Source organism: Somniosus microcephalus, chromosome 8, assembly GCF_052327205.1.
Source record: "Somniosus microcephalus isolate GS21.2 chromosome 8, FLI_Smic_1.0, whole genome shotgun sequence".
Classification (NCBI taxonomy): Eukaryota; Metazoa; Chordata; class Chondrichthyes; order Squaliformes; family Somniosidae; genus Somniosus; species Somniosus microcephalus.
In genome coordinates, this window is record NC_140994.1 from 162,807,412 (window position 1) to 162,832,579 (window position 25,168).

General features: G+C 41.9%; 1 protein-coding gene across 4 annotated transcripts in view; it reads left to right on the top strand.

Annotated features, from left to right (window-relative positions):
- The first annotated feature begins 783 nt into the window (after nucleotides 1-783).
- Nucleotides 784-25,168, top strand: part of fbxo38 (F-box protein 38) — an 85,549-nt gene continuing 61,164 nt past the window's right edge. Inside the window, exons 1-10 of one of the 4 annotated variants that reach the window (XM_085995297.1) lie at nucleotides 784-889; nucleotides 6,152-6,320; nucleotides 9,219-9,352; nucleotides 12,824-12,987; nucleotides 15,288-15,453; nucleotides 15,571-15,708; nucleotides 15,912-16,049; nucleotides 17,138-17,231; nucleotides 23,167-23,297; nucleotides 24,339-24,509. In XM_085995297.1, coding sequence (XP_085851423.1) covers nucleotides 6,193-6,320; nucleotides 9,219-9,352; nucleotides 12,824-12,987; nucleotides 15,288-15,453; nucleotides 15,571-15,708; nucleotides 15,912-16,049; nucleotides 17,138-17,231; nucleotides 23,167-23,297; nucleotides 24,339-24,509 — 1,264 coding nt within the window. In that variant the 5' untranslated portion in view covers nucleotides 784-889; nucleotides 6,152-6,192. Of the gene's footprint in view, nucleotides 1,766-6,151; nucleotides 6,321-9,218; nucleotides 9,353-12,823; nucleotides 13,008-15,287; nucleotides 15,454-15,570; nucleotides 15,709-15,911; nucleotides 16,050-17,137; nucleotides 17,232-23,166; nucleotides 23,298-24,338; nucleotides 24,510-25,168 lie in introns of those variants that run through there. The other 3 variants (XM_085995298.1, XM_085995296.1, XM_085995299.1) reach the window with 3 other exon arrangements.

Below are 25,168 nucleotides of genomic sequence, written 5' to 3' on the forward strand. Positions count from 1 at the left end.
TTGCACACTCGCATAACCTGTCTATATCCCATTGCAGCCTCTTTGCGTCCTCCTCATAGCTAACTTTCCCACTTAGCTTTGTATTATCGTAGTACAGTAAATAAGGAGGGGCTGTTTCCACTGGCAGGAGGGTTGGTAACCAGACAACACAGTTTTAAGATAATTGGCAAAAGAACCAGAGGGAAGATGAGAATTTTTATTACCCAGCTTGTTTTTATTATCTGGAATGCATTGCCTCAAAAGGTGGTGGAAGTAGATTCAATAGTAATAATATTTATAAGGGAATTGGATATATACTTGAAGAGGCAAAACTTTCAGGGCTACAGGAAAAGAGCAGGGGAGTTGCACTAATTGGATAGCTCTTTCAAAGAGCCAGCACAGGCGCAATAGGCCGAATGCTGTATGATTCTCTGATTTTGTTAAACACACTGGTAATACGCCAGTTCATTTTTTTCCTACAAAGTTTTAATTGCTTTTTTAAAGATGAATCCTGGATATAAAGGTTTAAAAGAAAGTCAGTTAGACAAAGACAATATGCAGCTTTTAATGTTGGTGGTGCGATTCCACAGCAAGGACCTGCTGCCATTGGAACACCCTAGCCTGGTCGGCCATGTCTGTATGTCCCATTCACTGCTGACCTTTTTGACAGGTGAGGCTGTTGATAAATCGAAATCGAAACAGGGGCAGAATCGCAACAAACGACAACAACAATAACAACAGTACGGCGATTCTTTTTGGCACGGACGGCCCTCCACCGCCCGGTGCGCAGGCGCAGTGGGGACGGGACGGGGTGTAGGGGGTTGTGGGTAAGGTGCCGGATGTTGATGTCGCCGGGCGCGAGCTCCCAGTCCAGCCGTGGCCGCTCCTCGGACTCGCTCTGCCCGTCCAGGTGAGGCGGCCCAACTGCCCGGCCCGGGGCAGGACAGGACAGGACAGGACAGGGCAAGGCGGGCAGTCAGTCAGTGGTTGGTGCTGCGGGGCCGGGTTCTTGCCCGGGTTGCTCTCCCTCTCTTCCTGCCCCTGGTAGTGAAGGAGGGGCGGCGGGCCTGCAGCGGCTGCTGCTGCCGATTAACTGCCGCGGAATTAGCAGCTTTCCCTGGGAAAATCAAAAAGGAGACGCCGACCCCTGCCCCCCTCCCTTTCCCGGACCCCAGGAGGAGCCGCCTTCAAACTACCGCTGAAACTTGCTGGGGTTTGGAACAAAATACCCCCCCCCCCAACCTCACGGGCAAGTGTCGGAGGCTGGCAGCCCGGAGAAGGCGAACGCCCAGGCCATTTTTGCGGGTTTTGTTTCTGAACAGCTCTCTTGATGTCGAATTTAGAAGTGGTAGCAACAGAAAATATAGTGTAGACGGGAGTCTACTTTTAAATTTAAAATATTATCTCTCCTCCCCACCTCCCCGAACGATTTCCAACAAACACTTCCTGTAATTTATATTAAAAAAAACTGGATTTCTCCCATTTCTGGTCTGTACTTGCAGTTTTATGTGGAGCTATTCTGCTAATGTAGATTGTGGGCGAGTAATCTGGAAGTCGGCATTTTGAACTGTCCTGGGTGTAACTAGAGATGGGAAGTACTCGGTTCTTGACTTACTTGCAGAGTCAGCATTTAATTTGGTTCAAAGTGCAGATTTCTGGGTGATTTAGCTCCTAGACCGACCCCTAGCCAATGTTGTTGGAGTGGTTCCCTGTTCTGAGAGGAGACCTGAAGTGATGGGTCTCCATGGGGATGAGATTCAGTAGTAAATTTGATATATCCTGCAAGGTAGGCAACCTTTTAGTACAATGTTAGATCCGTGTTCTAGCAATTTTTAAAATTTAGTTAACTTGATTGCTCAGCTTTCTTCATCTGTAATTTCTTACTGCGAGTTCCCAAATGGATTGGGCTGGTACACTATCGCCCATTATTTCCAAGGGATTTCCTAGTAACAGTGATTTACTTGCTGTTGCCCTGAAGTCCCTTGCTTGCTGTTCTGTTGATTGACATTGTCTAATGAGCCACTCTTATTGGGTTTACGGGTGCTAATGCTAGTGGCCAGGTCGACCTCCTGAAGACAGGTCTTCCTAGCCACCAGCTTTAGTAAATCTGGCACATTTATTCTGAGGTCCACACCTGAAAATTCCCCCTCTTTCTCCCCACCCCCACCTCAACCCAATATAAAGGCAGCTATAGTTTGAGTTGCAAAACCAACCTGAGTACCTGGTAACAACAAACATTAGGGTGGGTAATGAAAAACTGTAGTACAAGAATGATGTGGATAGTTATATTTGAGAAACCACAACATTTTGAGAACTAAATGTGGAAACAGGACAAGTACAAGAGTCACAGTAAGAAACATAAGGATGATGGTGATCTGCAAGGGACAGGATAAAGCTGAGAAAACAGATCAAAGCTTAACCTTGTTGAGTGAAATACATTGCAGGGACATACTGGAGTTACGGGGCAGGACTTGTGTTCATTTCCTGATGCTACTTTTGGATTCAGCAACAGTTGAGCTTTTCAGAATATTGAAACGTTCATGAATATTTTTAACTAAATGAGAGACTGAATCCCCACTTGTATTTTCATGGTTATACTTACTATTTTAGAAATTCTACCATTGTAATTGATGTGGCTGTTTAAATGAAATGTAATTTTAAGAGGCCTTTAATTGTCCTTACTTTCAAAAGTAGAGAGCGAGAGACCTAGGGAGTGTAAATTCTCCATTTTTTTTTAAATAGTATTTTATTTTGGGGAAGGAGAAAAATGCTTTGTTTTTGAATAAAAACAATCGCCTTTAGGATAGCTCAGGTAGCATCTTTCGTGACACTATGACATTTGTGCTAGATGAGGGATTTTAGTGCTGGGAAGGAAACATTTCCATAATGTTTGCATATTGTGTATGCATCTTTTATATATACTATGTAATATGTATTCTAGATGCAGGATGTATAGAGGATATTCAAGAAAAGAGAGTGTGCATTTATCACTTCTGAGATGTCCCAAAGCACTTCACAGTTGCTGTTTATATAGGCAAACACAATATTTATATGATGAATGAAGCTGACCACATAGCCTTTGAATTACTTTTGGGTTCTTGATTGTTGATATAAATATTGCAATTCACTCACAACCATAGTGTAAGATTGAGACCATCCGACCAGCTGCTTCTGCTGCTTTCCTCCCTTCCCCCTAGCCCGCAGGGCCAAATTTCCTCAAATGTTCCCCCCGCCCTAGCCCTGAACTCTCACCTTTCTCTAGTTTCTCTTCTATCTCCCCTCATGCGCTCTCTGAGCTCATCTTGTCTGTGAGGCCCTGCTTCCTTGACCCTATTTGCATTAAACTGCTGATCACTCAACTTCCCTTCCTGGCTCCCATGTTAGCTGATACTGTTAACAGTTTGTTCTCTCTCAGGTACTGTCTCCTTCAAATCTGCTGTCGTCACCCCTCTCTTCAAAAAGCCAACCCTTGACCCCTCCATCCTTGCAAACTGCCACTCCATCATCAACCTCCCTTTCCTCTCCAGAGTTCTTGAACGTGCTGTCGCCTCCCAAATCCATGCCCATCTTTCCCGGAACTCCATGTTTGAATCCCTCCGTCAGGTTTCCGCCCCTGCCACAGTGCCAAAGCGGCTCTTATCAAAGTCACAAATGACATCCTTTGTGACTACGACAAAGGTAAACTATCCCTCCTCGTCCTTCTTGACTTGTCTGCAGCCTTTGACACGGTTGACTACTCCATCCTTCTCCAACGCCTCTCCACCGTCATCCAGCTGAGTGGGACTGCACTTGCCTGGTTCCATTCTTATCTATCCAGTCATAGCCAGAGAATCACCTGCAATGGCTTCTCTTCCCACTCCTACACCATTACCTCTGGTGTCCCCCAAGGATCTATCTTTGGCCCCCCTCCTCTTTTTCATCTACATGCTGCTCCTCGGTGACATCATCTGAAAACACAGCATTAGTTTCCACATGTATGCTGTTGACACCCAGCTCTACCTCACCACCACCTCCCTCGACCCCTCCACTGTCTCTAAAATTGTCACACTGCTTGTCTGACATCCAGTACTGGATGAGCAGAAATTTCCTCCAACTAAATATTGGAAAGACCGAAGCCATTGTCTTCGGTCCCCGTCACAAACTCCGTTCCCTAGCCATCGACTCCATCGTTCTCCCTGGCAACTGTCTGAGGCTGAACCAGATTTTTCGCAACCTTGGTATCATATTTGACCCCGAGATGAGCTTCCGACCACATATTTGCACCATCACTAAGACCGCCTATTTCCACCTCCTGTAACATTGCCCAACTCCGCCTCTGCCTCAACTCATCTGCTGCCTTTGTTACCTCTAGATTTGACTACTCAATGCACTCCTGGCCAGCATCCCACTTTCTACCCTCTGTAAATTTGAGGTCATGCAAAACCCTGCTACCCGTGTCCTAACTCGCAGCAAGTCTCGTTCACCCATAACAACTTGTATTTATATAGTGCCTTTAACGTAATAAAACTTCCCAAGGCGCTGCACAGGAGTATTTTAAGACAAAAAATTTAACACCGAGCCACATAAGGATAAATTAGGGCAGGTGACCAAAAGCTTGGTCAAAGGGGTAGGTTTTAAGGAGCGTCTTAAAGGAGGAAAGAGAGGTAGCGAGGCGGAGAGGTTTAGGGAGAGAATTCCAGGGCTTAGGACCAAGGCAACAGAAGGCACGGCCACCAAAGGTTGAACGAATATAATCAGGGATGCTCCAAGAGGACAGAATTAGATAAGCGCAGATATCTTTGGGGGTGGGGGGAGGAGATTACAGAGATGGGAAGGGGCGAGGCCATGGAGGGATTTGAAAACAAGCCATTGTTTTCAGTCCCTGCCACAAACTCCATTGCCTAACCACTGACTCCATCCCTCTCCCTAACATTGAGGCTGAACCACACTGTTCGCAACTTTGGTGTTCTATTTGATCCTGAAATGAGCTTCCGACCACATATCCACAGCATAACAAAGACCGCCTACTGCCACCTCCGTAACATCGCCCGTCTCCGCCCTTGCCTCGCCTCACTCGCTGCTGAAACTCTCATTCATGCCTTTGTTACCTCTAGACTTGACTATTCCAATGCACTCCTGACTGACCTCCCACATTCCACCCTACGTAAATTTGAGGTCATCCAAAACTTGGCTGCCCGTGTCCTAACTCGCGCCAAGTCCTGTTCGCCCATCTCCCCTGTGCTCGCTGACTTACATTGGCTCCTGGTTAAGCAACACCTCGATTTTTTATAATTCTCATCCTTGTTTTCAAATCCCTTCATGGCCTAGCCCCATCCTATCTCTGTGATCTCCTCCAGCCCTACAAACTTCCGAGATATCTGCACGCTTCCAATTCTGGCCTCTTGAGCATCCCCAATTTTAATAGCTCCACAATTGACAGCCATGCCTTCAGCTACCAAGGCCCTAAGCTCTGGAATACCCTCCCTAAACCTCTCCGCCTCTCTTCCTCTCTTTCCTACTTTAAGACACTCCTTAAAACCTACCTCTTTGACCGAACTCTAAGGCCCTTGTATCTCCTTATCTGGCTTGGTGTCAAATTCTGTTTTATAACGCTCTTGTGAAGCTCCTTGGGACGTCTTACTATGTTAAAGATGCTATGTAAATACAAGTTGTTATTGTAAGCTGTTTCATTTATTTTTCCATTACATTTTTTTGTTCTAATTTTTTTCTCCACTGGGGATTGGAACACTTTGTTGATGTCAGCAGCAAGCACTCTCGGGTCAACTATATGCCCTTGGATACAGAATAAAGCTCCATCCACTCTGCCCAACTACCTGAACCCTAAAACCGACTGCATCATTGTGAAATGTTTCAATTTCATCAAATGCTACGCTATGGCCTCCTGAATGAGATTGCCAATTGGTGCTGAATTGCTAATAGTTCTGTGCTGCCATTAGAAACTGAGTCTGTCCGAGTTTATTTCATGCAGGATACTTGCAGCTAGCAGACAGAGAATATTTTTTATCAGGCTGGATGGGATTTGAGTCCACATCCCAGAAGTAACAGACCAATGACCATCCTGCTGCACTACCTAATTATCTAGTGACAATTACAAAATATAGATTTTAATATTCTGGTTGAAACTAGCTGATTTGTTTACTGAAAATACACTTTGATATGTTTGGATTGTCAGTGACTTTAAAAAGGAGCACACTTGGGAGGCACTTGTTGAAGATGGGACCTCGACGAAAAAGTATCAAAACATGCTCGAATGTGAATGGAGGAGGAGAAACTGCAAAGCAAGATGAGCCGAGGGACTATATGAATCAGTTTTCACATGAAGTACTGTGTCATATATTCAGGTGTGTGCATATATTAAGTGGTTTTTACTATTTCAGTATGGTGGGGGAAACCTTATTCATATGTGTTTGACTTGGTCTCTCTTTTCCCTGTGTTTTATTTGACGCACACAATACCAGTGGAGATGGTTTATTATAGAGCTGATGTTTGACTGGAAGGCTGAGAGGAAATCTTTCAACTGCCACTAAAAGTTCCCTAACTTTAGTAAATATCCTTTCCTAAGCTGAGCACTGAAGGGTCAAGGGGAAGGGGAGGGGAAGAAAGCAGAATCGGCATTGTCCACTCAAATTCACTTCCTGTTGACCTGTCCTTACATAATATTGACACCAATTCTACAGCACCCTCCAAGTTGTGCTAGAGCATGTGAATTGCACTCTGCCCCCGTCTAGTATTTTTTTAATGTGAGTGCAGGCATGAGTGTCTGCTTTAAAATCTGTTTAGTTTAATAAAGTACCCAGCAGATCCAGAGTTGTCATTGGTTCCATCATTAGCACCCCTCCTCTTTATCATTTATATACCAGTCTTTGATAATCCAGAAAAACTAAATTACTGTAGCTTTCTCACATATGCCAATGATACACAATGCTGGAATCTATTATAAAGGATGCAATAACTGGGCACTTAGGAACTAATAGTAAGATTGGGCAGAGTCAACATGGATTTATGAAGGGGAAATCCTGTTTGATAAACCTATTGGAGTTCTTTGAGGATGTAACTAGTGGAGTAGACAAAGGGGAACTGGTAGATGTGGTGTATCTGGATTTTCAGAAGGCCTTTGATAAGGTCCCACACAAGAGGTTGGTGAACAAAATTAGGACTCATGGAATTGGGGGCAATATACTAGCATGGATTCAGAATTGGTTAACAGAGAGAATACAAAGAGTAGGGATAAACGGGTCTTTTTCATGATGGCAGGCTGTGACTAGTGGGGTACCGCAAGGATCAGTGCTTGGGCTCCAGCTATTCACAATCTATATCAATGATTTGAATGAGGGGACTACATGTAACATTTCCAAATTTCCTGATGACACAAAGCTAGGTGGCAGTGTCAGTTGTGAAGATGTGAAGAGGTTTCAAGGGGATCGCGACAGGCTCAGTGAGTGGGTGAGAACATGGCAGATGGGATATAATGTGGATAAATGTGAAATTATCCAATTTGGTAGAAAAAACAAAGGCAGAGTATTTCCTAAATGGTGAAAGATTGGGGAATGCAGATGCTCAAAGGGACCTGGGTATCCTTATACATGAGTCACTGAAAGTGAATGTGCAGGTACAGCAAGCCATTAGGAAGGCAAATGGTATGCTGGCCTTCATTACAAGAGGATTTGAGTACAGGAGTAAAGAAGTCTTGCTCCAATTATATAGGGCCTTGGTGAGACCACACCTGGAGTATTGTGTACAGTTTTGGTCTCCTTACCTAAGGAAGGATATACTTGCCATAGAGGGAGTGCAATGAAGGTTCACAAGGTTGATTCCTGGGTAGGCGGGACTGTCGTATGAGAAGAGATTGAGTAAACTAGGCCTGTATTCTCTTGAATTCAGAAGAATGAGAGGTGATCTCATTGAAGAATACAAAATTATTACAGGGCTTGATAGGGTGGATGCTGGGAGAATGTTTCCCTTGGCTGGGGAGTCTAGAACCAGGGGCCACAGCCTCAGGATAAAGGGTAGGCCATTCAGGACTGAGAGGAAAAGAAATTTCTTCACACAGAGGGTGGTGAATCTTTGGAATTCTCTACCCCAGAGGGCTGTGGAGGCTCAGTCATTGGGTATATTCAAAACAGAAGTCGATAGATTTCTGACTAGTAAGGGCATCAAGGGATATGGCGATAGGGCCGATGAATGGAATTGAGGCAGAAGATCAGCCATGATCTCATTGAATGGCGGAGCAGGCTTGAAGGGCCGAATGGCCTACTCCTCCTATTTCTTTTTGTTCTTATGTTAAAGTCTAGCAGCTCAACCTCGCTGTCACCTCTTGACCACATGGCTGTTGCCACAGTTACCAACTACCTATCTGACATTAAGACCTGGATATGAGAAAACTTCCTCCAGCTGGACAAATATTTGAGGCAGAGGAGCATACAGGAATATGAGAAGAGAGCAGGGCAGTGGGATTAATTTTAGATCGCTCTAGCAAAGAACCAGCATAGACGTGATGGACTGAATGACTTCCTCGTATGCTATAAATTTCCATAATTTCATAGCGTAATATCACTAAAACTGAAGACTTCCTCTCCTTGCTGGCTTTTCCCATTTCATTCATTTATAAACTGAAAGTCCTCATCTGCATCCCCTTGCCCATGTCCTTGACCAGCTCCACTGACCTCCTGTGTCCCAGAGAATCAACTTTTAAGATTCTTGTCCTCCCCTTGAAATGACTCCACACCCTCGCTCCTTCTTGCCTGCAGTTCTATATACTTGCGCACATCCTACATCGTCCAACTCTAACCGATTTCTTCTTCTCTTTCTCCCTCCTTTAGCCACATCCCTCCTTGCCTTCAAAAATCTCCAAGACCTTACTTTTCAACTGTGCTTTCGTTCCAAAATCCTCTTCCTTTACTCTCTCCCAGGCTTTGTATCCACTCGCTGGCCCACATACTGTAAAGCATTCTGAGACCTCTTTATATGTAATTAGTGCTATGGAAAGTTGATCACTGACTTATTTCCCTCACCAGCTATACTGCTTGTCTGCCTTCAACCCTGCTACCCTCACCTAATTTTAGAATCCCCTTCCCCTCCAATATTCCAGGTCGTTCATCAACACCCTCTCTAACTCTCAACTAGTAGTAGCAGTAATACTAACTATTAACATGTAATGAAAACCATTGTCTTGTTTTCTAGGAAGAAACTGTTATTGACCACACAAGCATTAGTTCAATGTCCCAATATCTTGTTTGCAGGTATCTTCCCCTACAGGACATCATGTGTATGGAATGCTTGTCCCGGAAGTTGAAGGAGGCAGTTACTGTATATATGCGAGTAGTGAAGGTTGTTGACCTGTGTGCTGGCTGCTGGTGGGAGTACATGCCATCAGGTGGGTAAAACATGAAAATAAAAAATTGGTTCAGTAATAGCGTAGTTACTATTTCTGATTTGAATATTCCATAAAGTGCTAGTGTATTTTTGTAACCAACTAAAAGAAAATATATGTTCTGGGCTTTTAGACTCGATATTTGTTGGAAGATAGTTCCTTTTTAAATAGTTTAAAATTTAAAGTTCAGTTTTCAACTTTTAGTGCATCATGTATAATCTACATGTGCAGGTTAAATCTTGGCTGCTATAGTAGTTGACTTAAAACTACATTGTCTTACATAATTTCAGGCTTTATAGCTCAAAATCTTGTACCGATGCTACCAGTTCAGTGAATCAATGCTGGGAATAGAATGAAGTTTCAATTTCAAGGAAAATTTCCAAATACATTTTAATAGTTTCTAGGATATAGTACAGAAGAAGGCCATTCGGCCCATCGTACCTGTCCCGGCTCTTTGAAAGAGCTATCCCATTAGTCCCACTCCCCAGCTCTTTCCCCATAGCCCTGTAAAGTTTTCCCCCTCAAGTATTTATCCAATTCCCTTTTGAAAGTTACTATTGAATCTGCTTTTTCCACCCTTTCAGGCAGTGCATTCCAGATCATCATAACTCGCTGCATAAAAAAAAATCCTCATGTAGCTTCTGGTTCTTTTGCCAATCACCTTAAATCTGTGCTCTCTGGTTACTGACCCTTCTGCCACTGGAAGTGGTTTCTCCTTATTTACTCTATCAAAACCCTTCATGATTTTGAACACCTCTGTCAACTCTGCTCTAAGGAGAACAACCCCAGCTTAGAATCATAGAAACATACAGCACAGAAGGAGGCCATTCAGACCATTGTGCCTGGACTGGCTCGTAAAAGAGCAGTCATGCTTAGTCCCACACCCCGGCTTTTTGACCGTAACTCTAAGATCCTCATCCTCAAGTATCTGTCTAACTCCCTTTTAAAATTATTTATGGAATCAGCTGCCACCACCTTTTCAGTTAGAGCGTTCCAGATCATGACAACTCTTTGAGTGAAAAAATCTCACCATCTCCCCCTCAAGATCATTTGCCAATGATTTTAAATCTATGTTGTTTGGTTATTGACCCACTCAGCAGAAGGAATAATTTTTCTCCACTCTTATCAAAACCTCTTGAAAACCCCTATTAGGTCACCTCTTAATGTTCCCTGATCCAGGGAGAACGGTCCTAATTTCTCCAATCACTCCTCATAACTGAAGTCCCTCTTCCATGGTAACATCCTGGTAAACCCCCTCTGTACCCTTTAAAGGCCTTTACATCTTTCCTGAAGTGTGCCCAGAATTTTCCACAATACCCCAGCTGAGGCCTAACCAATGATTTATATAAAAGAAAGACATACACGACCACCGGACGTCCCAAAGTGCTTTACATCCAATGAAATACTTTTGATGTGTAGTCACTGTTGTAATGTAGGAAAGCGGCAGCCAATTTGCGCACAGCAAGCTCCCACAAATAGCAATGTGATAATGACTAGATACAGGAATCTTTGGTTTATCCGGAGGTTAACTGTCCGGAATGCTTGATCCACCGGCAAAAATCAGGAGCCGTTTCATTAGTTTTTTTTTCTTTTCGTTGCTTTTTTTTCACCAGTCAGGCTCTGCAAGGTCTCGCTGAAGCTGTTGCTAAGCTACAGAGATGCTTGCAAGGTTCGGCCAACTGTTTAGAAGCTGTTACCGGGTTTGTTGTCAGATATGGAGCTCAAAAGCTCCGTATGTTTCAACATTAGCGCTGGTTTGTCCGGCAGTTTTGATGGGACGGCAACAGCTCGGTCCCGTCGGTGCCGGATATCACAAAGTTTCCTGTAATCTGTTTCAGTGATGTTGATTGAGAGATAAATATTGGCCAGGACACCCGGGATAATGCCCCAGCTCTTTTTCAAAATAGTGCCATGGGATATTTTACTTCCACCTGAGAGAGCAGATGGGGCCTCGGTTTAACGTCTCACCTGAAAGATGGCACCTCAGTCAGTGCAGCACTCCCTCAGTACTGCACTGGATTGTCGGCCTAGATTTTTGTGCTCTAGTCTCTGGAGTGGGACTTGAACCCACAACCTTCTGACTCAGAGGCGAGGGTGCAACTAACAGCCATAGCTGACATTCTAGCATAATCTCTTTGCTTTTATATTCAATGCCTCTATTGATAAAACCCAAGTAAACTATATGCTTTTTTAACCACCTTATCAACTTGTCCTGCCACCTTTTAAGGATTTGTGTATATGGACACCAATGTCTCTCTGCTCATCTATATTTTTCAAAATCATTTATAGTACACTTTTTCTTTCTGTATTTGTCCTCCCAAAGTGCATCACTTCACACTTCTCTACATTGAACTCCATCTGCCATACTTCTGCCCATTTAACCATCCCATCTGTCATCCTGAAGTCTACAACTATCCTCATCACTACTACGTTGCCAAGTTTCGTATCATCTGCAAACTTTATAATGCTGCTTCCTACACCCGAAAAGAGTGATGCTCTCCAGCAATATTCCCTGTAATTTTTTGGGGGGGGCCACACTGCCCCTTTAATGGGCTGCACGGCCCATTCAAAATTCTGTGCATTTGCAGTTTTTTTCAATTTAAAAGCCGGCTCACCGGCTGCATGGGACCCTTGGAGCGCTGCATGGCCGTGCAGCTTAAAGGGAACATTGCTTTCCAGTCTCCACATAACACAAGTCCCTCATCCCTGATACCCTTCTAGTAAATCTCCTCAGCACCCTCGCTAAGACCTTGACATCCTTCCTAAAGTGTGGTGCCCAGAATTGAACACAATACTCCAGTGTTTTATAAAGGCTTAGCATAACTTCCTAACTTTTGTATTCTATGCCTCTATTAATAAAGCCAAGGATCCCAAATGCTTTATTAATAGCCTTCTCAACTTGCCCTGCCACCTTCAAAGATTTGTGTACATACACCCCCCAGGTCTCTCTGTTCCTACACCCCCTTTAAAATTGTACCATTTAGTACTTTAAGCAAAGACTGATAGTTTGCAGTTGCTGTCTTCATGGTTTGTTTGATGACTTGGCAAGAAAACCACATAGCTTGTCACACACTGTTCCATGACTGGAAAGGCAGGCTGACCTACTCCTAGACTGCTCCCAATTGTGTTCTGTATCCTGGAGGTATTCAATTGCATTCCAGTGTGACTTACTCTCTGTCTTTCCTTCTCATTCCCACCTACGGAGGAGTGTTACTTCCAATAGGCTTACTATAATTTACAAGTTATGGGAATTAACCTATATCCTACATCTGACACCACACTAACCAGTGCGACGTATCATCATAACCCTATCTGTCAGATTTCTGTTAATCAGATGTATATTCTAGATTGCAATTGTCCTTGAGAAATGTTTACTAACTAAAATTGTGTTGTAATTAAACTGGTTTATTTAATGTGTATAGTGTCTAATTCTATACCAGTAAAATATAAACTGCTTCTGTGTGTTTTTACCAGGTTTCATCGATGCCAGTTTTTTAACATTATTAAAGAAAATGCCTGATTTGGAACAGCTGTATGGGTTGCATCCTCGACACTTAGAACGACGGCGAGTAAGAGGGCATGATGCATTCAGCATTCCTGGTGTACTTGAAGCTTTGCAGGCCTGCCCAAATCTATTGGCAAGTAAAACAAACTTTCAGTAAGCAGTATAATTTAGCAAGTTAAAGATTAATTGTGTGTCGCATGAGCAAAAACATGATTATTTTTAAAACTAGTATGGCACAAAGGGCCAAAATTGTGTTTAGTGATAAATAGATAGTTTATAACTTGCATGGAATAGAGGCAGATGGCACAGATTATTGATGTTTACAGTTGCTAAATGTATAGGTTTTGTGGCTAGTGTCATTTTAATTTTGATTATTGGACGTTTCCTTGAATGCTGCATTGAATTCCATTCTCCTAAAATAAGAGTCACTTTTCTCGAGCACAGTCGAGCCTTGTTATAATATTGCTTCCAACTCGAATATGCAATGTAATAAGGTGTATGGTATGCCTCGTCTCTGGAAATCAATCGGCAAAATGCACTGGACATTATAATAGCTATGCAACCCTATACTGTATTAAACGCGCAAAAGAAATTAGAGACACTTTTTTAAAGTAATATAATCAAATAACTCTTATCCAGTGTATTACACAATTAAAAATCAAATATACCTAAAGTGACCGGTATACATAGGTTACCTCAGCTTTACTAACAGTTGGTGAGAAACTGTAAACAAGTTGCCATCGCAGTTGCGAAGTGATTGGCTGAGTTAATAGTCCTCTGGACTGATATAAATGACATGTTGGATACTTGTGTTTTCTGACAAAAAATGAAAATAGAGCATGTGATTAATCTGTGTCAATGGGATTGCCAACTAAAGATCGGGCAGCACGGTGGCATAGTGGTTAGCACTGTTGCCTCACAGCGCCAGAGACCCGGGTTCAAATCCGGCCCCGGGTGACTGTCTGTGTGGAGTTTGCACATTCTCCCCGTGTTTGCGTGGGTTTTCTCCGGGTGCTCCGGTTTCCTCCCACAGTCCAAAGATGTGCGGGTTAGGTTGATTGGCCATGATAAAAAAATGGCCTTTAGTGTTAGGGGGGATTAAATACGTGGGGTTACGGGGATAGGGCTTGTGTGGGATGGCTGTCGGTGTAGGGACCGGGTGCTAGGGTTTGGATGATCAGCCATGATCTCGTTGAATGGCGGAGCAGGCTCGAAGGGCCGAATGGCCTACTCCTGCTCCTATCTTCTATGTTTCTATGTAATAGAGTGTGAATTCTTAATGCAGTGGAAAAATCAAAACATTACACCAATAATATTGTAGCCAGATTCCATGAAACTAGCATCTTTCTCAATGCATTGCGATGCCCTTTCCATGCTAGTTAATGGTGCTTAACACTTCATCAAAGTTTCAGCTTTGAGAAAACAACGCATTTCCAGTCTAAATTACCATAGCAGTCACTCTGGCATTGAAATCAATATGGCAAACTCTGAGCCAAGAATATTATATTGTTTGCAGGATTTCATTATTCAGAGATGCATTCTAGCTGGGTTTATATTTTGATTTGGATTCTAGGAGCCAGCTCCCAACATTATGCTGCTTAGTCATTTTTACATAGTAGCAGACCTAAATAAAACTGCCAGAATTCAAATTAAAAGAATGGCAACCTAAAAACAGCTTATGATGAGGCTTCACTGTGTTAGTTTATGCTTGCTGCTGTTGTAGCAGCAAATATTTTGTGAATAAACTCTGTTACTCAAGATAAATCTCAATAATTGGTGCTGCACGTTTGTTTGAGATTTCAGTAGTAAGTGGGTGAGGGAGGAGCAATTTATTTATGTTCAAAATAATTCCTACTAGAATAGTGGAAATAAAAAATAAAAGCAGAAACTGTTTCCCCACTGCAGAAAGTCCTGAATGAACTTCCCAGAAATTTGCTGAAAATTGTGTAGATTTACTTTGGCTGAACTGTATAATTTACCATCAAGTATTTTAGATTTGTTATAGTTAGTGACTATACAAATCTATTATAGCAAGTGCTTTGGCTGTTACAGGAAACTTTGTGATATCCGGCACCGATGGGACAGAGCTGTTGCCGTCCCATCAAAACTGCCGGACAAACCAGCGCTAATGTTGAAACATACGGAGCCTGGCAACAAACCCTGTTGCTTAGCAACAGCTTCTAAACAGTCGGCCGTACCTTGCAAGCGTCTCTGTAGCTTAGCAACAGCTTCAGCGAGACCTTGCAGAGCCTGACTGGTGGGGGAAAAAAAAGCAACGAAAAGAAAAAAAAACTAACGAAACGGCTCCTGATTTTTGCCGGTGGATCAAGCATTCCGGACAGTTAACCTCCGAATAAACCAAAGTTTCCTGTAATTATATTGTGATATTTTTGTGTTTCCTCAGTGCTATTATCTTGTTTTTTTACTTGGTAGGGTATAGAAACTTCCCATTTAGAATTAGTAGAAGCCATCTGGAATTACATGCCACAGGTCCACATCTTGGGAAAGTTTCGAAATCGTAATGGGGCTTTCCCAATCCCTCCAGAAAATAAACTAACTATTCCAGTAGGAGTCAAGATACAAACACTTCATTTAGTTGGTAAGCAGTTTTTTATGCATGTGGTTTGCAGTGGGGGAAAGGGGATTTTTATTTCAAAATCAGTTGGTTGAAACATTCCTGTAAACTTGAATGAATTTATTTTTCTTTCTTTTATAGGAGTAAATGTTCCAGAAATTCCTTGTGTCCCAATGTTGAGACACCTGTATTTGCAGTGGGTCCGACTAACCAAACCTCAGCCTTTTAAAGACTTTCTCTGTGTCAGTTTACGCACTTTTGTAATGCGGAATTGTGCAGGTACAAAGGAAGAGTAATTTGAACATAGATGTTGTACCATACAGAAAATGGTTATTTCTTACTTTCTCTAACACTGTATTACAAACTGCATTGCAAGCCATAGTTTACGTATATTAGTTATAAAGCATGATTTGTGCTTACAATATAAAGAAAATATTTCTGAAATTTAAAAATAAATACATTTGCTGTGTTGCATATTGTAGGTCCCACCAATTCCTTAAAGTATGTTCCACTAGTGACTGGGTTAGCTTCAGCCAGGAACTTAGAACATTTGGAACTAGTTCGAGTACCTTTTCTTGGAGGACTGATTCAACATGTAGTTGAGGACAGCTCAAGATCAGGTATGTGACTCATTATGCCTAAGAATAAGTTAATGTGACAAAAGTTTTGATTTAGTGGCTGTTTCTTTAAAACAGTCATTGTGCTTTGGTTGTTTATCAGCCATTTAAAACCAAAGTTTTGCACTAAGCCTATTCTTAAACCAGGTTAAAAGTTTGTTATAGTTTCTCTGGTAACAGATTTGTGAGAGAGTCTAACACCACACCTAATTTTCAAATGTATGCAGGATTCATGGTTGGATCAGTTTGTATTTGAGATCAGCAATCTAAAATCCAGGAAGTCATGGAAACATTTTGGAGATCTAAAAGTTGCTGTTCTGTTTGTGAATAGTTGGAAAATCTCATGAGATTGATGGTTTTGCAATTTGAGAAGAAATGGGTTGATATTCCTGAGATAGAAGAAACGCTGTAGGAGTGAAATTCAACTTCAGCAGCAATGCAAAATGGGTGGAACTGGATTGGCCGCCTGTTATACACCCCGCCCAATTTTCCTTTCCATTTGAGTAGATGTGAGTGTATAACAAGCGACCAATCTGTTATCCCACCCTTTTTGCATCTTTACCGAAGTTGAATTTCACTTTGTTTAAAAAAATTGTAAAAAAAATCATTTGCAAAAGATTTTTTGTTCTTTAGAGTTGCGATCTTGTATTTTTGTCTACCCAAGGAATTAGATGAGACTTTCTACAACTATTATATCAATGTTAGATCTTTTTGTTCACTATTTAAGTAATAAAATCACTGTGTATTAAACTTTAAATGAGGTCTGATGTGATACTCTGCAGCTCTTGAAGATTGAAATGAGATTTTATGGAGGCATAAGATAGTCCAGTACCTAAAAGCAATTACTCAGCAGGAGTTGCTGTCCATTTACCTAGGTGCATTACCAAAAACTTGCGTAGATCTCAGGTTAAGGTTAGGCAATCTCAAAGGTACGAGCAGATGAGGTTTGCCCATGAGTGATCTAAGAGCTGAAATGATCTGGGGTAAAAAGGTTAGAAAAGACCTAAAAAAGAGTAATCATAAATAACTGAGTCAATGCTTATGCTACTACAGAAATGGGCCTTTAAAAACAATTACTTTTCTTGATATAGGTGGTTTCAGAAATCTACATACTATTGTATTTGGAGCATGCAAAAATGCACTTGAAGTGGACCTTGGCTACCTCATCATCACTGCTGCACGTAGGTAGGTTTATGCAACATATGCCATGAACACCGTGTATTGGATGACTGGGAACAAGATGTGCTTGTGGAGGACAGTTACATTTTGTTATGATCTTGTATGCTATTGCAGTCATCTCAAATCCGATTTCCTAAACAGAATTTAAAGATGTAGCCGATGCATGTTAGATGTGAAGAGAAAGAAAAAAATTAAAAGTGGTTGGTTGTGGTAGATATGTGTGTGAGCCACATTCCCAATAATTTATTTTTATTTCAGTGCTATTCTGATGTATGTTCTGCATGTGATGATTTATAATCAATGTTTTTATCAGTATACAAAATAATGATTTAATTAGCACATTATTCCACCAAGTTGGAAGATTTACAGCATTGCCTTGTGATGAGCTGCATAATTTTTTTGCTGGAATCAGTTTGAAGTTTCATAAGTTAATTTCCTGTACAATATTATAAAAATAAGCTTTTAAAGTAAGGAACTTTAAAAATACATTTACATTGTGACAGTACGTCCTTGGGTAGTTAACAGGCAAAGAAAAATGAAATAACAGAAAATGCTGGAAAAACTCAGCAGGCCAGGCAGCATCCGTGGAGAGAGAAACAGAATTAACGTTTCAGGTCGAAGACCCTTCGTCAGAACTGGAAACAAGCAGGAAAAGGAACAGATTTTAAAGCAAGTTTAGGGGCTGGGAAATGGGGGAGGGGATGAAAGAACAAAAGGGAAGGTCTGATAGGGTGGAAGGCAGGAGAAGTAAAGAGGCATTAAGAGATATTCAAGGCAAGAGGAGATGGTAATGGGACAGGTTAAGAGACAAAGGATGGCTCGAGATGGAGTGTGAGTTGCGCTGGCAGAATGAAAGACAGCTGCCATGCGGGAGGGAAGAAAAAAAAAGCACAAACAAAAAGTGGATAAAAAATATATGTGATAGGGGCCGAGGTTATGATCTGATATCGGAAAATGAAAGCTGGAAGCCTGTGTCAAGTGGTAGATTGGAAGGACAAACAGATTGAAAAGACTTGTAGACTTAGTAAGAGAGGGGCTAAGAAGTTCCTGTAAACTCAATGTATGTACTAGTAACACTCAGGAAGCAAAGTTTAGATTTAGCCTCCTTTGTTGGCAAGTTGATTTTCAGTATAACTTCATAAACCTTAGAATCAGGCAATGCTAACTCAACATAGAATCATAGAAATGTTGGTTACAGAAGGAAGCTATTTGGCCATTCATGCTGGTGCTAGCTACCCCACTGGAGCTTCCTATTTTAATGTTTCCTTTTCTTTCCTGTACCCTTTTAATACTATCTTCAATTGTTTATCTAGTTCACTTTTATATGTACCTCACTGTTACCATTGCCACTTAAAGTAATGCATTCATCTCTTAATCCTTTGCATGAAAAAATTAATTGAAACCTTTTCTCCTCACCTTATAGTTCGAGCACTGATCCTAAATTTATTGGCCCATATTACTGATTGATCAGTCAGTGGAAAAATCTTTCACTTGTCACGCTGTTTGTGTTGCCCAATATTGGATGAGCAGAAATTTCCTCCAGTTAAATATTTGGAAGACCAAAGTTGTTGCCTTTCGTCCCCGCCACAAACTCCGTTCCCTAGCCATCGACAATATCCCTCTCCCTAGCCTCTGTATGAGGTTGAACCAGACTGTTTGCCACCTCGACGTCCTATTTGATCCTGAGCTGAGTTTCCGACCCCAATATCCTCTCTATCACCAGAACCTCCTACTCTACCTCTGTAATATCACCCGTCTCCACCTCTCTCAATCTGCTGCTGAAATGCTCATCCGTGCTTTTGTTGCCTCCAGACTCAGCTATTCCAATGCTCACCTGGCCGGTCTCCCACCTTCCACTCTCCATAAACTTCAGCTCATTCAGAACTTTGCTCACACCAAGTCCCGTTCACCCATTGACTCCCAGTCCAGAAATGCGCCTCATTTAAAATTCTAATTTGTGCTCCAATCCCTCCATGGCCTCACTCCTCCCTATATCTTTAACCTCCTCTGCCGTACAGCCCTCTGAGATCTCTCTCTTCCTCCAATTCTTGTACATCACTGAGTTCCATCTCCTCACCATTGGCGGCTGTGCCTTCAGCTGCCTAGGCCCTAAGCACTTGACTTACCTCCCTAAACCCCTCCACTTCTCTGCCTCTCTCTCCTTTTAAGTTGCTCCTTAAAATCTACCTCTCCGACCAAGTTTTTGATCATCTAACTTAATATCCCTATGTGGCTTGGTGTCAAATTTTGTCTGAAAACACTCATGGAGTGCCTTGGACATTTTACTATGTTAAAGACGCTATATAAATGCAAGTTGTCCTCGTAGAACCATAGAATGATACAGCACAGCAGAAGGCCATTCGACCCATCGTGCTCTTTGAAAGAGCTATCCAATTAGTCCCACTCCCCTGATCTTTCTCCATAGCCCTGCAAGTTTGCCTCTTCCAAGTATATATCCAATTCCCTTATGAATGTTACTATTGAATCTGGAAATAATCGTGGACTTCAGGAAGTCCAAAGGCGGAAGTCACACCCCCATCCACATCAATGGGGCGGAGGTGGAAAGGGTGGCCAGCTTTAAGTTCCTCGGAGTCCACATCACGGAAGACCTCTCCTGGTCCCTCAACACCTCCTCTCTGGTGAAGAAGGCCCAGCAGTGCCTATATTTCTTGAGGAGGCTGAAGGGATGTAATCTGTCACCCCCGATCCCCTCTAACTTCTACCGCTGCACTAGAGAGAGCATCCTGACAAACTGTATCACGGTATGGTACGGCGGCTGTAGCTCCCATGACCGGAAAGCCCTGCAGCGGGTAGTCAAAACTGCCCAACGCATTACCGGCACCCGGCTACCGACCATAGAACATATATATCAGAAACGCTGCCTACGGAGGGCACGGACCATCATCAAAGACCCTACCAGCCACAGTCTGTTCGCCCTCCTACCATCTGGAAGACGCTACAGATGCATTTGCACCCGTACGACCAGATTTAGGAACAGCTTCTTTCCCAGGGCTGTCATCCTACTGAACTCCACAAATAAACACTAAAGCCTGCACATCTGCCGATGCACTTTATTCACTTTATTATGGTCATATTTATGCTAATATATATGTACAAATGTATGTTGAAATGTTTAAGTGTCCTAATCCAAATTGTACACTCTCGGGAGCCGCAAGCCTACATTTCGTTGTACTGCACTTGTGCACTAACAATGACAATAAAAGTTGATTTGATTTGATTCCAGATCATAACTCACTGCGTAATTTTTTTTCCCTCATGCCGCCTCTGGTTCTTTTGCCAATTACCTTAAATCTGTGTCCTCTGGTAACCAACCCTTCTGCCACTGGAAACAATTTCTCATTATTTACTCTTATCAAAACCCTTCATGATTTTGAACACACCTATCAAATCGTCCCTTAACCTTCCCTGCTCTAAGGAAAATAACCCAATTTCTCTAGTCTTTCCATGTAACTGAAGTTTTTCATCCTTGGCACCATTCTAGTAAGCCTCCTCTGCACCCTCTCAGGCCTTCCTAAAGTGTGGCGCCCAGAATTGGGCACAATGCTCCAGCTGGGGCCTAACCAGTGTTTTATATAGGTTTAGCATAACTTCCTTGCTTTTGTACTTTATGCCTGTATTTATAAAGCCAAGGATCTTGTATGCCTTTTTAAAAGCCTTTTCAACTTGTCCTGCCACCTTCAGAGACTTGTGTACATACACTCCCAGGTGTCTCTGTTCATGCACCCCTTTAAAATTGTACCATTTAGTTTATATTGCCTTTCCTCATTCTTCCTACCAAAATGAATCACTTCACACTTCTTTGTGTTAAATTTCATCTGCCATGTGTCTGTCCATTTCCTCAGTTTGGCTATGTCCTCCTAAAGTCTGTTACTATCCTCCTTACTGTTTACTACATTTCCGAGTTTTGTGTCGGCTGCAAACTTTGAAATTATGCCCTGTATAACCAAGTCCAGGTCATTAATATATATACATATATATATTTTATATATCAAAAAGAGCAGTGGTCCCAACACTGACCCCTGGGAGACACCACTGTACACTTCCCTCTAGTCTGAAAAACAACCATTCACCAACACTGTCTGCTTTTTGTCCCTTAGCTAATTTTGTATCCACACAGCCATTGCCCCATTAATCCCATGGGGTTCAATTTGCTACTAAGTCTATTATGTGGAACTTCATTGAATTCCTTTTGAAAATCCATATACACGACTTAAATCTCTAAAACCTTTCATAATTTTGAACACTTGTTAGTGCTCCCCTTAACCTCTGCTGCAGTGAATGCTGTCCTAGTTTTTAATCCTGTTATAACTATCCATTCATCTCTGGTATCATTCTAGTGAATCTACATTGCACCGTTTCCATGGCTTGAATATTCTTTCTGCAATGGGGTGGGGTGCCTAAAACTGCACACAGTGCTCTAACCTGTGTCAAACAGGTGTCTTAAGCAGATTATCACATCCTTGTTTTTGTATTCAATGTTCTGTTTCATTAAACAGATTTTTAACTTGTCCTTTTTTATGGCTAATTCCTCCTGCAGTCCTACTTTTTAAAGATTTGAGTATCTGCACTTCCAGAATCTGTGTTCTCTGTTCTCTACTCCATTGTGAATTGTACCATTTTGAGTATAATTTTATTCCCCAAAAATACTACCTCACTTTTTTTGACATTTTATTTGGTATATACATACTTGTCAAAGTGTGACAATGTATTTGTGTAAAGTTTACTATTTAAGTGTATACTTAACTGTTGTGCCCAAAATTGTATTCTCAAGTTTGATGCCCAGATTTTGGGAAGAGCATATTTATGAAACTGCTGAAAGAGCTTTAGTGCTCACTGGTCCATAGCTTTTTACGTAAATAAAACTTAGTAGCAAACTTGAGTTTTTTTATATACAGGATTGCATAATTAAGGGAATTGCAGATGGAAACTGGCAAATTATAAAGAGTCCCCAAATACAGGTCTTGGATATGTAGTGCAGCAATAAATGAAGACAAGTGCAATAGAAATAAAAGAAATATATCGGCCCAGGAATTCCGTTCGCAGGCCTCCCGCGGGCGGAGGGCTGCGATTTGGAAAAATCTCCGCTTGGACCAGAGGGCTCCCGGGAGTCGCAGAGTTCCATTGCTAGGCCTCTTTAAACTGCCGGTGTGCAGGACATGCGTATCCCAGAGGCGCAGGCGGTTCGCAGCGTCCCTGGGATCACGTGGGCCATGGAGCCAATCCGAGCAGGGAATCTCCATTCATAGATTTGACAGGAAGACCTGTCAAATCTATAAATAGAGATCAACCCCCAAAACATAAGTAAAACTTCAAATAATTTTTTTTTAAATCACATTTTTAAAATGACTATAAATTACATTAACTATTTTAAACAAAAATTTAAATTTTGGGCCAAAAAATGGTTTTAATGGGGCTAAAAATAAACTTACCTTTAAAGTATTTTTAAATGATAAATCAGTGAAAAAATTTTTTTTTTTACTTCAGCTCTTAGCCTAGTAAAAGCAGACCTTGCGCCTGCTTTTACAGGCGCAAGAATTGTAAGTGTTTTCTGCGGGCGGAGGGTCTCCAAAAAACGGAACTCTCCACCCTCCGAGGCCCTGCTCCAGCACAGGCGTCCAATCTGTCGAGCTTTCTTGACAGATTGGAAATGCTGGTTTCCAGCGCATGTGCAGTGCATGCGTGTACTCACCCGTAAGGATCGGAATTTCTGGCCCATAGTTTTATTCCCCAGGAAAAGATGAAATGCAAATAACAAAAGAAGTTACACAACAAGGCAATGTCTCGCATATGTCTTTGTCCTATAAAAATTCTGGTGGATCATCAGGCTAGTGGAAAATAGGAATGTGTAAGTATATTTCTTTAACCAGTCATTACATATTGTATGAATTTTGAATTGTTCTGTTTGTTGTACTTGCTTTAGGTTACACGAAGTTCGTATTCAACCTTCGCTAACCAAAGATGGTGTTTTTTCGGCACTAAAAATGGCAGAGCTGGAATTTCCCCAGTTTGAAACCCTACACCTTGGATATGTTGATGAATTTCTATTACAGTGTAAGGATCGAACATTTCTTTTGTTTGTTTAAAACTAGTGCTTCATTGGTGTGATTCAGGACATGACTTTTTGTTTCCACTAATGATGAATAATTCAGTTCATGATAATTCAGTTACGTTTTAGTTGACTAGCAAACGTCGGTGTTTTTTTTCAGTGCATGTTTTGTTTGTATAGATAATGGCCCAGAAATTCAGAGGTCGGGGGCTTCCCGTGGGTGTAAGCCCCTGACCTGCACTTACCTTGCACGCCGGCCGTTGAGCTGTGGGACCCTGTGGAATTCCGATCCGGGGCCTGGTCCAGCTGCCGGCGCGCTGTGCTTGCATATCCCAGGGGCGCAGTTAGTTCGATGCGTCCCCTGGGATCACGTGGGCCATGGGGAGCCAATCGGAGCAGGGAATGCTCCATTCATAAGATTGACAGGAAGACCTGTCAAAAGTTATAAATACTACGGCCCCAAAACAGCATTAATCTTCAAATACATTTTTTTTTTAATCACATTTTTTAAATAAACTACAAATTACATGCAATAACTATTTTAAACAATAATTTAAATTTTTGAAAAATAATTTTATTTTTTAACGGGGCTAAAAATAAACTTACCTTGCTTTAAAGTATTTAAAAATAATAAACCTGTGGAAAAAAATGTTTTAATTTTAATTAATTCACCACTTACCTTGTAAAAAGCAGGCCTTACGCCTGCTTTTTACATGTCTTAACTTCTGGAGACTTCCCGGGGAAACCTGTATATAAAAAAAACGAAGTTCGATGCGCACGCGCAGCCTCTCCTGTGCACGCGTTCGACCTCTGAACCTCTTCGTTCAGGGGAACGGAAGTGCCGGTTTCCCGCGCAAGCGCAGTGCATGCAGGAAACCGGCACTTCCATTGAGTACCCCGTGCGTGCTCACCCGTGGGGACCCGAATTTCTGGGCCTATAGAGATAAGATATGTCATAACTTGGTGGAATTAAAAATTGAATTATTTCTCTATGTTCAAACTATGCTGATGCATGATTTACTTTACCTTATTTTTCCCTTTTCCAGGTAAAATGACCAATGCTGAATTAGTGAAGCATGGTTTGGCAGATGTGGTAGAAAATCCTGGTATCATTACAGACATTGGGATGAAAGCAGTAAATGAAGTATTTCCTTGCATCAAATACCTAGTTATTTATAACTGTCCACATCTACATAATGCACACAACTGGATAACAGGTACACACAGTGAAATTTTAAAAGGTCTGCAGTTATGTATCGTGTATAAATGTTTGTTTTTGGACATGTGACTTAGACTACAATAGTCTGAACTTAAATTTAACTGACAGTACTGCAGCTGTTTGAAGTAACTTTTTAACAATTACATTCTATTTTATATTCCAAAGTGTAATAGTAAAAATAATTTTGGCAGAAAAAGATGAAGCTGTCGATTTTAATGGTCGACTGTAATTATCTGATCGTACAGGAAACTTTGTGCTATCTGGCACCGACGGGATCGAGCTGTTGCCGTTCCCTCAAAACTGCCGGACAAACCAGCGTTAATATTGAAGCATACGGAGCTTTTCAGCTCCGTATCTGGCAACAAACACTGTTGCTTAGCAACAGCTTCTAAACAGTCGGCTGTACCTTGGAAGCGTCTCGCTTAGCAACAGCTTCAGAGAGACTTTGCAGAGCCTGACTGTTGGGGGAAAAAAAAGCCACGAGAAGGAAAAAAAAGCCACGAGAAGGGAAAAAAAAGCCACGAGAAGAAAAAAAACCTAACAAAACGGCTCCTGATTTTTGCCGGTGACTCGAGCTTGCCGGACATTTAGCCTCCGGATAACACACAGTTTCCTGTAGTAGTTAATTTTTCAATAATACAATACAATGGGCAAATC